This window comes from Arvicanthis niloticus, chromosome 28, assembly GCF_011762505.2.
Source record: "Arvicanthis niloticus isolate mArvNil1 chromosome 28, mArvNil1.pat.X, whole genome shotgun sequence".
In the NCBI taxonomy this organism is placed as follows: domain Eukaryota; kingdom Metazoa; phylum Chordata; class Mammalia; order Rodentia; family Muridae; genus Arvicanthis; species Arvicanthis niloticus.
The window spans coordinates 128,764-146,405 of record NC_133436.1 but is presented as its reverse complement, the minus strand read 5'-3'; the positions used below and the strand labels follow the sequence as shown (position 1 = coordinate 146,405).

The window sequence follows — 17,642 nt, the reverse complement described above, 5'->3', positions numbered from 1 at the left end:
AAGTTTCTTTTTACTATTGCTACCCACAGGTGCTTATGCTTCTGAATCAGTCTATAGTCTTGACTCCATTAAAGCAATAAGGCTAGTAAAAAAAAAAAAAAAGAAAAAAAAAGAACTTGTACCCTTATTTCTCTAGATGTCTCTTGGGCACCTCACTTATCTCACTGTTTCCTTTTGAAGATGTCTGCTGCCCCTTCACCGCCATCATTTGCAGATTTCCATCTATTTTCATGGCCATCTAGCTATCCCTCCTGTCCTTCCCCACACCTGATCCCTTCTTGTGAGCCATTCTAATAAATTCACTTTCCACATAGAGAGATCCTAGAGAATTTTACTAGTACACCTCGTTTTGTTTTATATCTTTGCACCATCCTATTACTGTCGTGTAGGTAATTGGAAATTTGGGAAGAACTGATATCAAAATACATATCTCTAAAGATCTGGAAAAGATGGGCATTTTGACTGGAAGGCTGTGCCAGGAACCAATATTCTGAGTTGCTTCTGCATCCCCCTGACCCTGAGGAAGTTACTTATGTCACTCAAGATTCATTGGCCAATCAGGGACTCCACGAGTACCTGTCAGTCATAAGAGAAGGAGGGTTCTTCCGGGATCCATTTTGCAGGTTCCCTGCAATTTAGCAAGCTAAAGTAATTTGCCTTGTGTGCTTTTTACTGTTGTTGCTTAGATTGGTGAGGCTGTTATGTCCAGGTCTCGGGACCTCCAAGGGTTCTCAAAGAATTGCCACATCCACTGTAAAGATACATAAGAGCCTTTTTTCAAACCCAGATTTGGACCGCACGTTGTACAAAGTGAAGTTGCAGTCCAGGTCAGAGAGTATATGGATTATGTATACGAACGGGTTACATAGGTGTGGGACGCGGCGGATAAGAAAAGCTTTACTGCTTTTACAAAGCGGTCGCAGCTGCCTGGGAACTCTTAATTGGCATGATTTCTCTTTAAGGAAGTATGGTTTTTGCTCTTCCCAAGGCCATAAGCCACCAGAGAGTGTTTAGCCATTTATCAGAGAGGGTGCCGGCTGCTGGCGACATGGAGGCTGCCGCACTTTTTTTTTTTTTTTTTTTAACTTAATCTGTTCGTCGTTCCCAGGACGTGAGTGCTATTGGAGTGAAGATTCCCGGCGTTGGGCGCAGGCGGCACCTTTTCGGGAGGGGTCAGCTGTCTGGAAGGAGGATTTCTATGTGAGGGGGAAGGGCGAAGGGCTGCGGCTGCAGCGTGCGGGCCTGCAAGGCTTTGGGAAAGTGTGGAAGCCGGTAGTGAACATTTGGCCGTTTTGCTCATCTCCTTCAAGGCAAACTCTGAAGTTGCGCCATGGTGAGGATATGGTCACTTCCCAAAGAGGTGAGGAGCGGGAGTTGGTGTGGTGGGTCCTACCGAAGGCTGGGTCGGAACCGGCAGCTAGATGTAGGCACCTGAGAGAATACCTCGTGGTTTTAGCCACTTCTGACCCCAGCGGTGGCGTCTGAATAACTTTACTCACTGGGCTGAATATTTACAAACAATGTGGAGCAGGGGCCTGTGTGTAGAAACACCCTTGGCAGGATGCAGATGGCAGACAGGCCTTGTTTCTGTAGTATATTCTCCAAGTTCTTCTCTTGGAATTTAGTATTTAGGTTCTGTTTGATTTGTAATTAATTTGGTCCAAGTTGTAATAGGTAGCTCATGTGTTGGGTGAATGAAAGCACATTCTTTCAATGTTTCTCCGTTTTATTTACAAAAAGAAATAAAAAAGGTGGATTAGTTTTAGAACAGCTGCATCTTTAGCCTTTTAGAAAAATGATTCTGATACAAGCTATGTTGTCACTGGTTCCCAGTCTCATGCTCGACCTTGCTAAACTCCATCATTTGTCAAATAGCTGTACCATCAGAGAGAAATTAGTCATTTTAGTCATGTAATGAACTGTCCTTTACAGTAAAAGCAAAAGTACTTGCATGTGGAGCATGGCTTCTGCCTTTAGACCTGAAAGGAAGGAACAGTTAACTGTATACACTGCAGGGTGAAACAATGTAGACAATAGCTAGCTCACACACTGTAGTTTAAGGGAATCATCTGCAGGGGTCACCATTATGAAGAAGGCCCTGATGGGTGATTGATTTTGTAATTCCCCAGTATTTATTTAGTCATGCATGTGAATTAAAATTGTCCAGAGTAATGGGTATAAAACTTAGGGAGGTTATGTTGAACTAGGTTTTGTTGTTCTAGTTGAGTCCGCTCAAAATTTGTAACACGGGGAAATTGGTTATAGCTGTGTTTGCCATTTTACTGATTGAAGCCACTCTCTCTGAGGAATGGCCTGCTTTTTTTGAAAGTCATTATAGCTATGCAAAGTTTCAATTACATCTATTGCTTTAAGAATTCACTTGATGATAACACTTTTTAAATTTCATTTTCATAGTGTATTACAGTGCTCAGAACATCTGTTGTTTATTTTTTTTTCTACAAGGTCTCTTTAGAATTAATTATTTTATTCCTTTTTCTCAAGTGCTGTGATTTCTTCTGCTTGCTTTTTGCTGTGGACAGCCTCCGCTGTCCAGTGCCTGAAGAGAAGCATGTAAATCCTCCCAGGCTGAGCACTCACTGGTCAATGAAGGGAAAAAAGATAGAAAGAGAGAGAGAGAGAATATAATGAATGTCCTATCTTTGTGACTTTCTTTGGGGAAATGATAGATAAAGAGGGAGAAAAGTAAGAATTGAGTTCACTGACCAACTTTGAACATGGTGTAATCGCAGCAAACAAAGGGAGGGGGAAGAAGGAAGGAGAGAGCTTTATTTAACAGTAGTTTCCATTATCCGTGAATACTAATATTATCACTGTTAGATGATCAATAAAAGTCCAAACTTGAAAACTAAGTGGGTTCCCAGAACAAGGAAATCAAGAATCTAGAGAGGAAGTGAATTAATTTTTAGAAATTAAATATCTGTTGTTACATGAATTTAACCAACACACAAGTTCCTGACAAATTGATCTGTCTCTGCCTAGCTGGAATGTTAGTATTTGAATTTTACAGTGCATACCTGGAGTGAAAAGATATGAGTAATATGTGGTTTGAATTAGTACATAGGTCTAAAATTTGGATAATTTTCAACCATAAAGGCTATTTTAACTTTTAAAAATAATTTTGATATCATAATTAAATCATTTAAGCTTATACTTTCTTACTATTGTTAAGTCTGAAACCCTGGCACAAATGGCTTAGGTGTCTATTTAACAAATTAAAGCAGGCCAGGATGTCATTTTGTTCCAAAATTCTCCAATTTCTACCTGTTACTGTGTATGTCTGGCAAAACAACACTGGACCCAGTGGTTGGGCTGCACTTTTCCCTGCTGCCCTTCCTTATGTAATCTACCCACATTTGTTAGAATATATTTTTCATCTGTCATTTACCCACGTCATCTCTTAGTCTGTCTTTCCTCTCCTCTCCATCCTGTCTTCACATGGTTCATGTTTCAGTTGACGCTGGACTCTCTAAGGTGTCCCTGTTTCTAACTCTACTCTCCCATTCATTGGCAATAATGTTTGTATTCCACCATGTCTAGGAGCAGGCATGTTCATTCCTTTTTATATCTTTTTTCACTCCCCTCCCATTTCCTACTCCATGTTTTCACATTCATGGCCATTTCTAGCTTCAATTGTTGCCACCTTTTGAATTTAAGTGAAGTTTGGCTGCTGAACTTCCCAAGATATTAGTTAGAGATGCCACACTGGACACTGAGTATGTAATAAAATGTACATGCAAAGGTCCTGGTGCTTTGGAAGATGAACAGTTGCCCCAGGAAAGTAGAAGATTCTATGACAGTAAACATTTCCCAGACTAAAGCTGTGTCTGCCCCTAGTGTGGAAGGACAGTTCTGGGAAGGCCTGTTCTGTCTGACACATTTGAGCTCTAATCTTACAGTAGTGAAGGTGATATTTTGCTGTGTCCAAGCTGAGTGGTCACAGCTAATTAGGGACCTTAGCAGGTATACAAATTAGGAGCACCATTGGCAGGTAGCTTGCACTCCAGGCCTTTCCGTGGTGGCGGGGGTAGGGGGTGGAACAGGAATATTAGGATGTCTAAGCTGTCAGTGTCCAATCTGCTGGGACTGTTGTGGACTGTGAATGAGACTATGGTTGTGTTTCTACATGGGATAACCTGGTCAGAGACCCATGGCCTTTGAGCCTTACTCAATGTAGATTCCTTGCAGAGGGAGAGACTCTACAATTCTGGTCATTGGATGCTGCGTTGCTTATAATATCACTGCCCAGTGTGCCTAACAGGTATTACTTTTGGTGTGCATTGGGAAAACGGATTTAACACTTAAAGATCTAGAAGTTTCTAGAAGTTCCTAAGATTGCATTCCAAGTTCAGTTTTGTGGGATAAATTTTATTAAGAGTTTACTAATTCAAAGAAAATAATCTATGGTGATCATCCTTCAGCAATATTTGATTAGAATCTTTTGATATTTCCAAGACCAGCAGGGAAATTTGCAGTGTTTCATGGAAATTAAATTCCAAGGTACATAGGGTGTTTTGATTTTCTGAGATTATCTGGGTATGCCTGGTGTTTTAGTGAAGACAATAAATTGTTCTACAGCATTGTTTGTTTTTGGGTTCAGTGTCCCTGTGATTCCCTGAAATCTCAAAGAAGCATGAGGGGCTGCAGAGGCATAGAAACCATTGTGATCACTTCAGTTCACAAAAAGGTCTGTAGAACATCAGGCCACTCTCTTTGTAGAAGAGATCAGTAGTATCTTGATGGTTAGAAATATAGCTATTTACAGGTTACTTTGAGTTTCTTTGATGGCTTCTGGAGTTTGTGTTTATTTAATTTCTGTACGCATGCACTCATAGGTAACATTAGCCATGTTCACATTTAACAATTATACACTTTTAAAGGATCCCTACATTCTGTGTCCTATTGGTTATAAAACTGTACACAAGGACAGCTTATGCAGTGTCAAGCTGAGTATTTCTCCTGTCTGATTTAAATCTCTTATGGCACTGTTATTTGTCAACTGGAGGTGAGAACTTCAGCCATCTTGTCTACATTACAGGATGAAATAGAAAACGAAGTAGAGAATGCACAGAATCTAGCTGATGAATTCACCTTCAAAGGGTTTTTATCATGTTCTTTTAGTTTGTATGTGGAGAAGAAAAAGTAAATATCAAGCTCTTTACAGCCAGAGTTGTCAGTTAAAGAAGAAGCACATTGCTATTACAGTATACTTAAAAAATATAAAGAGTTCTTTAATTATAATGGATTGTAAACTTTGTGCCAGTAAGTCAGAGTGCATGAAAACACAGAAATGAGGTTAAGAAACAGACTGAATTGCTTTTGTTTGAATTTAAATAATGACCATAAATTATAGTTGAAGAAAAATGTAATTTCTTTATAAAAATAACTCATCTCTTTCTTTTCTCCTGAGTAAATAACCCGCTTCAAACTGGAATATTTTTACTTTTTGTTCATAGAATGGTGTTTTTTTTGTTTTTTTGTTTTTTTGTTTTTTTAAGACAGGGTTTCTCTGTATCCCTGGCTATCCTGGAACTCACTCTGTAGACTAAGCTGGCCTCGAACTTAGAAATCTCCCTGCTTCTGTCTCCCAAGTGCTGGGGTTAAAGGCATTGGCCACCACTGCCCGGCTTGTAGAATGGTTTTTAACACTTAACATTTTACAGAGAGCCATTCTAATAAATCCACTTTCAAGATACATAGAGATGTACAGTGTACCAGTTCTGTTTATGAAGAGAATTTTACTAGTACACCTCTGTTTTGTTTTGTGTTTTGTACTGAGGAGGATATTCTCACTAACAATAGAGCTCCACAGTGTTTGTCATCTCTTTCTCACCTTTCTTTCAGCATGAGCATAACCCATTAAACTTTCCTACCCCCAATTTTTTTTTTTTTTTTTTTTGTCCTCTAGATATGTAGGGACAGTAGAATGTGCAGAGCCTGAGGAATCAACCAGCCCATGGGCAAGCACCAATGGGTGATGTAGGGTATGTGGTGACAGGGCCAGTGACAAAGCTTTACGTTAGCAATGGGGGGGTGAGGGGGGTGCAGGCAAGGCCAAACAGGTCTTGCTGAGTCCCTCCAATATGGAAGTGATTGAGACAGGTTTCAAAACTTGAACCTAGCCGGGCTGTGGTGGCGCACGCCTTTAATCCCAGCACTTGGGAGGCAGAGGCAGGCGGATTTCTGAGTTCGAGGCCAGCTTGGTCTACAGAGTGAGTTCCAGGACAGCCAGGGCTACACAGAGAAACCCTGTCTCGAAAAACCACAAAACAAAACAAAACAAAACAAAACAAAACAAAACAAAACAAAAAAACAACCTTGAACCTAGCTTAAGCTCTCCCACAAGGCCTCAGAAATTCAAGCCATGCTCAAGTTTCTCCTCAATGCCAAAATGGGGCCCAACATAGCATGACTTTCCACTGAGAGGCTCCAACCTGCAGCTGACTCAGACAGATACTAACACCCACACTCAAATAGTGGATGGAGTTTGGAGTTTGGACGGAGTGAGTATATAAATGAATAGATAAATAAATAGTTGAAATAAGAAAAAGAGAAGCATAAGACTTAAGATATAGGAACAGATAAGGATGAACAGAGGAACACACACATACAAACACACATACACACACTAATAAAAACAAATATGTTTATCATAAAAATTGAATAAGACTATGTCCATTTGGACTGAATACCCTGCTGCAGTCACTCAGGAGGAATGTGGTGACTTCTGCAGTAACCAGCAAAAATTGGAAGGCCAGTTGACAGTCAATGTGCATACTGAGTAAATTTTATGGGTGTCCATATTCAGAGTCACAGGTCATTAAGTTAAATCTTCATTATTAGGAACTTAAACTTATATTTGCATAACTAAGAATAACTATGAATACATAGTTGTATCATTTCTTGTAATTTTGTGATAAATATAATCTACATTGATAGAGATTTTTAGTGTGCTAGATACAAAATAATCCTCAAAGTCCATCTCCAGGTCAATTTTATAGAAAAGTAAGTAATACTAACATTGCTGTATATTAAATGAATAAATTGGGAATAATGAATCATGAGTATAAGCAAGGACACTGAACTAGACTGCTCTGTGATTCGAAAAATATATGGATATTCATATTTCTCAGGCTGTCTCTCTTGGATAGAAAGAATAGAAAAACTTGAAGAAGGCTTTGTAAGATTTTTTTTGTTTTTTGTTTGTTGTTGTTATTTTGTTTTCTTTGAGACAGGATTGCCTTACAATATTTAAAGCAGTAAATTTGAAGTGGGAGTGAGTGTATAAGTGGGAATAGTGTGGTAGATAGGGTGGTATTCCTGTGTCTCAAAAAGCCTGAGATCTCATGTGGGAATTATGGTATATGTTACCAGTATGTGTTTATAGGTGCCAAAGACCTGGCTCGGCTAAGAGTTGGAGTGTCTGGGAGTGGTGAAAAGAAAAATCATGGATCCAAGTTGATGACCTGTGTTCTGTTGATAGAGCTTTTCCAGTCTGCTTCTCTCTCTCTTCTGCTCTGTCTCTGGAGTTTTCTCTGACTATATTTTTATTGCTTGCTATTCTGAGAGATCTTTTTGTGTCCATGTCCTGCTTTCTTGCTTGTGCTTGCTTCTGTTTGAGTGTGTGTATGTGTGTGTGTGTGTGTTCGTGTATGTGTGTGTTCATTCTACAAACAGTTCTCTCTTTTTCTCCTAAGAATTTTCTGGATAGCTCATCTCCAGCAGATACAGGTACAGTCTTTTATTTTACCTATTAATCCAGTCATTTACTCCAGGTTTTCCTTTGATTATCCTATGAATGAATCAGCATCCCATGACCCCCAGCCCTTTGATTCTTAGGAGACAAGAGGCATGCAGTTTTCTCTTTTCTTTTCTTTTGTTTTTAACATTTTATTTATTTATTTTATGTATATGAGTACACTATTACTCTCCTCAGACACAACAGAAGAGGGCATCAGATCCCATTATAAATGGTTGTAAGCCACTGATGTGGTTGCTGAGAATTGAACTCAGGACCTCTGGAAGCAATTGGTGTTCTTAACCACTGAGCCATCTCTCAGCCCCCGCAGTTTTTAACACTGTAAAATATCTCAAATTTCTGTCTGCCTTTGAAAAGCACAGATGACAGGCTAGATTGGTGAGACCCTGCTCTGAAATTGAAATTTCCATCTGTCCTGAAGGTAACCTTGCTCTGTCCTAGGTTGATCCTGAACTCTGGAATCTATCTGCCTTTGTATACTTACACAAACAAAGAACCAAAAGTAAGTGGGTGGGATCTTTTTCTTTCACCACTCCCTTAATCTCTGTTTTGATTTCCATTTTCCTGATGAATAAGGACTTTGAACATTTTTAAAAATGTTGAGAATTCTGAGTCTAGCTCTATACCACAATTTTTTGGTTTTTCGAGACAGGGTTTCTCTGTGTAGCCCTGGCTGTCCTGGAACTCACTCTGTAGACCAGGCTGGCCTCGAACTCAGAAATCCGCCTGCCTCTGCCTCCCAAGTGCTGGGATTAAAGGCGTGCGCCACCACCGCCCGGCTTTATACCACAATTTTTAATTGGGTTATTTGGATTGTTGTTATGTAACTTCTTGTGTTCTTTATAAGTTTTGTATGTTAACCCTCTGTCAGATGTAGAGTTGATGAAGAGTTTTCCCAGTCGGTAAGCTGCCTTTCTGTCCTATTGATGACACTATCCTTTGCCTTCCAGAAGGTTTGCAGTTTCATGAACTTCCTTTTATTAATTCTTGATCATAGAGCCTGAGCCATTGGTGTTTTGTTCAAGAAATTGTCTCCTGTCCAAATGAGTTCAGGCTTTTTCCCACTTTCTCTTCTATGAGATTTAGTGTATCCAGTTTTATGTTGAGGTCCTTGATCCACTTGGACTTGAATTTTATGTACTGTGATAAATGTGAATCAATTTTCATTCTTCTACATGTACATATCCAATTAGAGCAGTATTATTTGTTGAAGATGCTCTGTTTTCTTCCATTGTTTTATTTGCTGTGTTTATCTTTTTTTGGTTTTTTTTGTTTGTTTGTTAGTTTTTTTTGTTTTGTTGTTTTGAGACGGTTTCTCTGTGTAGCCCTGGCTGTCCTGGAACTCACTCTGTAGACCAGGCTGGCCTTGAACTCAGAAATCCACCTGCCTCTGCCCCCCAAGTGCTGGGATTAAAGGCATGCGCCACCACTGCCCGGCTCCTGTGTTTATCAAATATCAAGTGTACAAAGATGTATGGGTTTATTTCTGTATCTTTGAGTCAATTCCATTGGTCCACATACCTGTTTTTGTAATATCATGCAGTTTTTCTCTGTAGTACAGCTTTAGGTCAGGGATGGTGATTCTTAAATTTAAGTTCGTTCATTGTTTAGGATTGAACTCAGGACCTCTGAAAGAGCAGTCTGTACTCTTTAACTGCTGAGCCATCTCTCCAGCCCTGGTTCATATTTTCTCCTGCATTATTATTATTATTGTTTTTTTTATTTTTGTTTTTTGAGACAATGTTTTTCTATTTTTTGCCTGTCCTGGGACTTTGTAGAGCAGGCTGGCCTCGAACTCAGAAATCCTCCTGCTTCTGCCTCCCAAGTGCCAGAATTAAAGGCCTGCGCCACCACTTCCTGGCTCCTGCATTATTTTTAGAATGGAACAATGTTGAATGGAAAAATCTGAAGGTGAGTTGGTAACCGAATCCCTCGAATGGGGTCCTGTCTATGTACTGGAGGTGGATTCTTCAGGTTCCATATTCCTATTATTGCACATTTTGACTAAAGTTACCCACATTGGGTCATAAGAGACTCACCTATGCTAGGTCTCTGGGACTTTATAAATTTACGCCTGTCCCCTACTCAGCAGCTCTATATTTCCATTCATACTGTTGGCCCTCTGGTCTTCTCTCAGGTCTGTCCCATTCTTGATCCTGTCTCCTTTTGCCATTCCTCTACCCTGTCCCACACAAGTCCCACCTTCTGATTCCTCTTTTTTGGTTTTTTGAGACAGGGTTTCTCTGTGTAGCCCTGGCTGTCCTGGAACTCACTCTGTAGACCAGGCTGGCCTCGAACTCAGAAATCTGCCTGCCTCTGCCTCCCAAGTGCTGGGATTAAAGGCATGCGCCACCACTGCCCAGCCTGATTCCCATTTCTTTTTTATTACCCCTTCTAAGTGGGATTGAAGCATCCCCACTTGGAATTTTAATCTTGTTTAACTTCCTGGGGTCTGTGGGAGTGTATCATGGATATTCTGTACTGTTTGGTTAATATCCACTTACCAGTGAGTATATCCCATGTGTATCTTTCAGGTCTGGGTTGCCTCATTTGAAATAATATTTTCTACTTCTATTCGTTTGGTTGTAAAATTCAGGATGACATTGTTTTTAATAGCTGAATAGTTTTCTTTTGAATGTGACTTGTTCTTGGTTAAGGGATAATTAGTTTGCTTCCAATTTCTGGCTATTACTAATAAGGCTGCTGTGAACTTAGTGTAGCACACATTCTTGTGCTGTTGTGGAGCATTTTTTGTGTATATGCCCAGGAGCAATATAGTTGGGTCTTCAGCTAGAACTAGTTATAATTTTCTGGATTATCTTCCAGATTGATTTCCAGAAGTTTGTAACCTCTTGCAAACCCACCAGCTATGGAGAAGTGTATTCTTTCCTCTATATCCTTGTGAAGATTTGCTGTCCCTTGATTGTTTGATTTTAGCCATCTTATGTTGAGATCTGCACTGTCTGGCTTGGGGGCCACTGTGTCTCACCTGAGTTGTTGTTTCGGTCTGTGTGTCAGGGTCTAGCAAGAGAGATAGTGGGCATGAAGGGGAAGAGACACGAAGAATAGAGACAAGACAGAGGTTTTGATCAAGTCTCAAGTCTCATTTATTGAAGGGAAGTCTGGGGTATTTAAATGTTTTGTCACATGCCTTGTAGGCATGGATACCGTGTGTGCCTTACAGGCATATATAGTGTAGATAGCACATGCACCATGCACCTTGTAGGCGTGGATATACCACCTGTGCCTTGTAGCTGGGGGCACTAAACAGCAAAATAAAATATGTGGGATGAACAAGATATTTATCAGAGTGTGTTCTGCTGTTATAAGCTGTTGAAAAACAAGTCTCTTGTCAGGGTATATGGCTCGAGATGGCTGTAAAGATGATAGCCACTTTCTGTTAGAAGTCTATTTTACTCCCAACAATCCTGGTTGGAGTAAAATAGACTCTCACCTTCATTTTGATTTGCACTTCCCTGATTATTGTTGATGGTGAGCAGGTTTTTTAAGTGCTTCTAGTCCATTCAAGATACCTCTGTTGAGAATTTTCTGTTATCTATGGACCCCTGTTTCTGGGCTGTTCAGTGTTTCATAGTCTAAGATCTTAGGTTCTTTTTTTTTTTTTTTTTTCTGAGTTCTTTATGTATTTTGGAGGTTATCCCTATCACATGTAGGGTTAGTGAAGAACTTTTTCCCAATATGAATGTTGCAGTTTTGTCCTGTTGACCATTTAATGTGGTCTCATCTATCACCTGCTCATCTTGGAGCCTGACCTAAAGATTTCTGTGCTGGAATGTTTGAGGTTGCTTATGTATACTTTCATATATCTACAAATAGAGACACTCTGACTTCTTTTTTAATTTACATCCCTTTGGTTTTCTTTAGTTGTCTTATTGCTCTGGGCAGAACTTCATTTACTTTATATAATAGATTGGGGGAGAGTGGATAGTGGACAGCCTTGTCTTGTCCCTGATTTTAGTGGAATTCCTTTCAGTATCTCTACATTTAGTTTGATGTTGCCATGTAACCTTATTCTACATTTATATTTTTGTTTCTAATAGTTCTAATGAAATCATTATACACTATTGGCATTTGAGCATTGATGAGTTAATGAGTAATGTCTCACACATTAACTTTGACAACACCAGAAATGTTTCTTGTTTTATTAAAATCTTGCATGTGATATATAATTATAATCTTCATTTCATTATTAGATATGGAAATATTAAATTTTTAAATTATGTGTGCTTGATGGGAGAATGTGAATATGTTTATGAAATACTGTATAAAATGAGGATTTCATCTTCAACTGTCTCCCATAATTCCTTTACTGTGTCTGTATTGCCATGTCTGTAGCACCTCTTTATAAAAGTAAGAAATTGGAAACAGACTATTTATTTGTCAATAAAGACAAGGTGGAATTGTTATAACAGAATAGTACTCAACTGATATAAAATGGAAATATTTATTCTACTTTAAAGAAATCAAGCTGTAAAAAAAATTCTACTCAAGAGTAATCCATTCACACAAAGGCAAATATTGCACATATATTCACATAAATGTTGATGTTAGCTTTTATGTCTTGGTAAGCACATTATAATTTATATAACCAAAATGGTTAGGCATGATGCAGAAGACTTCTAGACTACTTCAGATTTGTCTGTTGAGAGTTCTCAGTTTAGTTCAATATTCCATTTTTAAATTATGTTATCCGACTTGGTGTTGTCTAAATTCATAGCTCTTAGTTTCTTTTACATATTAACCCTCTCATGGCTATACAGTTGGTGAAGATCTTTTCATAATCTATACGCTGCTGTTCTGTCCTATTGACCTTGTCCTTGGCCTTAAAGAATCTTACAGTCTCACAAAGTCACATTTATCGTAGAGCCTGAGCTATTGGTGTCCTGTCCAGGATGTGTCTTCTTCCAAAGAATTCAAAGTATTCCCCAGTTTCTCAACTATTATATTTAGTATACACAGTTTTGTGTTGAGTTTTTTGATTCACTTGGACTTGAGTTTTGTACAGGGTGATAGGCATCAATCTGTTTGATTTCTTCTATATTCAAACATCCAGTTAGAACAGCCCTAATTTTTGAAGATGCTTTCAGTGGTTTTCATTGTATGATCTTGCCTTCTTTGTCAAAAATCAAGTATCCATAGTTGTATGGGTTTACTACAGGTGTTTCAATTCAACTCTATGCTTCAACCTTTCCTTTCAACCAATTACCATATACTTTTTACTGTGACTACTTTTTAATACAGATTGAGGTAGAGAAACTTGCAGAAGGTCTCTTATTGTGCTGGATTTTTTTTGTTAACCTGGGATTTTTTTTTTTTTATTTTTTATGATGTTGAGAATTGTTTCTTCAAGTCCTGTAAATAGTTGTGTTTGAATTTTGATGGAAAATTAATTGAATCTGTAGATTTCTTTGATAAGATGGCCATTTTCACTGTTATTCCTACTAATCTGTGAATATGGGAGACGTTACCAAGTTCTGATATCTTCCCCAATATTTTTTTTTCAAGACAGAGTTTCTCTGTGTAGCCCTGGCTGTCCTGGAAACTCATGTTGTAGAACAGGCTGGCCTTGAACTCAGATATCCACCTAGCTCTGCCTCTCAAGTGCTGGCATTAAAGGTGTGCACCACTACTGCCTGGTCCTCAATATCTTTCTTTACATACTTGATAGTTTTTCATAAAAGCAGTTAACTTTCTTGATTTCTGTTGCAGTGCGATATACTAAATTAATTGTGGCTATTGTAAACTGTTCTTTCCAGAATTTCTTTGTCAGGTCATTTATTGTTTGTATAAAGGATGGCTACTTTTTGTTGGGCTAGAGGTAGATAGGGGTAGTTGTATTGAGCAACTTTCCTAGAGGTGTTCTTCAGCCATAGGCATTCTTTGTTACTACAATTGGGGTAATTCATGTACACTATCACATCATTTGTAAATATTGATGCTTTGGCTTCTTCTTTTGTAATTTATATTTCATTTAACTCTTATTTATTTTATTGCTCTAGCTAGAATGACAGGTACTATATTGAAGAGCTACCCAGAGATATGCATACTTCTATCCAAATAACACAAGAGGTATGTATAAGGTGAGGTTCTTATAGGAAGGTCAGATATCCTTAGGAAAGAGAAGGAGAATATGTAGTGATAGATGGACAGGGATGTGGTGGTTTGAATGTGCTTGGCCCAGGGAGAGGCAGTATTAGAAATGTGGCCTTGTTGGAGTAGCTGTGGCCTTGTTGCTAGAGGTGTGTCATGTAGGTGTAGGAAATGATACTCTCCTCCTAGCTTCCTGGAAGAGAGTCTTCTCCTGTCTCTCCTTAAAATGTTGTGTACAACTGTCTCCAGGGCTATGCATCCCTGGACACTGCTATGCTTCCTGTCATGATGATAATGAATTGAACTGAATTTCTGAACCTGTAAGCCAGCCTCAATTAAATGTTGTCCTTTATTAGAGTTGCTGTGGGAGTAATGGAAAGCCTGGAGGAGGTTGGATTTGGGAAGTACTGGAATGAATTGGGTTTAATCCCTAGCAGGATTAAAGAAGACACTGGTGATGAGGATGATTGATTTGATTTGTGCAGAACTGACCCAAAGATGATTCAGTGAAAAAGAATTTTAGTATGTTACCTAGAGACTTTTTGATATCTTGAAGAAGAAAGTGACTGTTTTTTATCCTTGTCTGAAGAGTATACCTGAGGTTAAGAAAAAGTGTTACAATCAATTACTTTGACAAAAAGTCTCAGAAAATCCCAGCTTACATCTTATCCTCTGGTTTTCTCATGAACAACATTCTGATCAAGTACAGCAAATATGATATGTATGTTTCCAATAATAAAACAGCACTAGGAAATGCAATGGAGCTAAATTCTTTGATGAACAGAACATTCAAGGTCATGTGGGGATCCAACCTCAGTTGAACTTGTGTGTTTAGGATCAGTTAGGGACATGAACCACGCTAACTGATAAGAATGAAAATGTCCATATAGATTTTTCTCAACCTTAAACAGACATGGGTGTCTAATTCTAGACAAATCATTGCTAGCATATTTAATATAGAGTACAATTTGGGGAAGGATTTTCAGGCAACAATCAGTCAAATCAGACCAATCTAGGTGTCTAATATATTTAAGTTTTGACTACAACAAAGTGTTTTACATAGTACATGTGACCATGAGTGTGGCTTCTATATATAAAAGACCTAGCATTTAACGTGGCCTATTACCAACAGCATAGACGTCAACCGGCCAAAATGAACATTGAACACTTGCCCTAGGGATATTTAATAGGCAAGATAAGAGAAAGAAAGTGTCTGGGATGATCAATCTGCAGAAGTTAGATAAGGTCTGCCTCTATACCTAGCAGTAGGTAGGTTTGCCTTCGGATTACAAAGAGATACCCATGCCATTAACCAAATCTACTCTGAGACTTTTGGATTGATTGCAGCTATTTTTTCTCCTTCATTGAAAAGTGTACCCTGTATGATTAATATCCCTACATTCCATGGTCACCTGTGGGTCCAAGGAACTCTACTCCCAATATCCTCTTTCTTATTATAGAGTGAAAATCTCCAGCAATTGTAAGAATCATTCTCAGGGAAAGATGAGCTTTCTCTTTGACTATTCAATGCAACATGGCCTGTCCTGAAACCATTATACACACATACAACAGAATGACCTCAAAAATTTAATCATATATGTGTACATACTAAATTTCAAATACCTAACAAGGAACACATCAGCTGTGAAAGTTTATCAAAGGGATTTAGAGAAGATTAAGGGGAAACTGACCTAATATATTTTCATTAACATGTACAATTGTCAAATTTATATAAAACATGACTAACATTTTGTCTGGGACATAAGAGTAAGGTGTCTTGAGGACACAAGTTTCACCTCCAGAAACCACACATTATCTAAACATTTGCTCTAGGTACATTCCCAAGCATTTCCTGCCTTCTGGATTCTGTTTGTAATTCACAGAGACACATACAGGTGAACGTCCATGTATGTAAAGTATAGGTAAAGTTTAAAAGAAATTGATTGTTATTCAGTGTAGCAAAAGCTCTTGTACAGAAACATGCCTGACAAGATGTCAAATTGGATATTCCAGGTTTCTTTTCACACTTCAAGAAGTTCTGCCTTTAGCATTTAGGAGTGATATCCATCTGAAGTTAAATGTTTTGGAGATTTTAGAGGGCAACTCATGTGTGGGTAGCAATATGCTATTAAGCTGTGATGAAAAGTCTAAAATTGATGATGTGAAGGTTTTGTTTTTGTTTTTGTTTTTTTTTTTTTTACCAGTTCTTAGCAAATGGTAAGACAAACCAAGTAGACTTTATATGACTGAAGACTGATTCTATAAAATTCACAAATAAACAGTGTTACAACCAGGCCTATTATCAATTAGAATCCTCGGATACTCAAGTTTGTTCTCCTGGATTTTTCAGAAATAGGACTGCAAACCACAAAAAGGAGACAACCCTGATTTACAGCCAGCAACTGTGCCATCCCTACCTCATAGAGCAGGCCTCCAAACAGCTGCTAAACAGTCACTACAAGGTCATAATCAACATTAATACCTGCTGTGCAGAAAAATTGTGTTTTCTTCTTGATAAAAGCCAAGTTGTATAACATGGAAAAGGTGACACTGTTTAAAATGGAAAAACATGGTTGTGTTGTGCTTTGGGCTGATCAAGCAAGGCTTTCACTGAGGCCCCTATATATCGAAAATAACATAGTACAAACCCAGAAATATGCTTGGCAGAGCAAATAACAGTTTGTGGTCTAAGCCTATGGAGCTTTTCCCAAGGACGTGTTGTCAAAAAAACAACAAAGTTCCTTCTTTAAAACCAGGAATAAGCTTCAGAGAGCTTATAATGGTCTTGGGGCAATGTCTTTTCTCAAAGACTTCTAGGTTTTCATCAGACAGCCCTTTCATTTGCTTCTTTAGAGTTTTCAGATCATACTTCATCATGCTTTATATTATTTGTGGCTATTGTGCAGCCTGGTGATTGCCTAAAGTCTTTCTAGCCCATTTTTCCTCTTTATATCAGAGGTATATAGGACGGCTCCTGATTTTATTTCAATTAATTTAGGATCAAGTCACTATCCTGAAAGCACCTATGAGCTATAGGAGTTTTCTTGTCATATTTTACAGTTCATTTATATATATACTATCATATCATCAGCCTATTTGTATACTTTGAAATCTTCTGGTTTTTCAAGTAGTAAAATGCCTACACAGGCTTACCTTTTAGTTCCATTTGATTGGAATATGTTTTTGCATCACTTTACCTTGAGGTATATCCCAGAGATATTTCAAAAATCCTGAGCCCCTAGTATTGGTGATAGTCAGCAACGCAGAGGACAGTGACTGGGGATCCTCTTTGTTTTCTGGGGCTTGGGGATAGATAGCCTGGCAGGCAGGGAAACAGCCAGCTCCCCAAATTCCAGCAGGGCCTGTAGGTTGAGGGGGTGGTGACCACATCGCCTTTTGGAGCCAGGGGGAGAGCAAAGCCTTCTAGATTGCTCTCAGAGAGGAGCCAAGGATGAAGGGATACAACTTTGCACCTCCAATGATTTTAACTCCTGGAGGCTTTTAGTTTGTCTGTGTTGCGTTCTGTTCTTGAAGTGCACAGCAGAGTGGTTGAGCGGCTCCATGATGCACATGTAGTCACAGTCAGGACTTCCAAACTTTTATGTCGTAACGTTTCTTTGGATCTGGGTTACTATATGACCAATACATTTAAGAGTATAAAATGTAAGCCTTACAAAATAGAGTTTTCAATTTTAAATGTGTATAATTCCTTAAAACAGGGCTGAATTTATAGTTGAATGCCTTATTTGGATCT

At 38.6% G+C, this 17,642-nt stretch overlaps 1 protein-coding gene across 3 annotated transcripts in view; it reads left to right on the top strand.

Annotated features, from left to right (window-relative positions):
- The first annotated feature begins 581 nt into the window (after window positions 1–581).
- The window catches only part of LOC143439982 (uncharacterized), a 31,191-nt gene continuing 14,130 nt past the window's right edge, over window positions 582–17,642 (top strand). For 2 of the 3 annotated variants that reach the window (XR_013107927.1, XM_076926532.1), the window contains exons 1-2: window positions 612–827; window positions 1,109–1,360. Coding sequence is in view for 2 of the 3 variants with exons in the window: in XM_076926532.1 (XP_076782647.1) it covers window positions 1,331–1,360 (30 nt within the window). In the remaining variant the exon portion in view is untranslated. Of the gene's footprint in view, window positions 828–1,108; window positions 1,361–17,642 lie in introns of all 3 variants that reach the window. The other variant, XM_076926533.1, reaches the window with a different exon arrangement.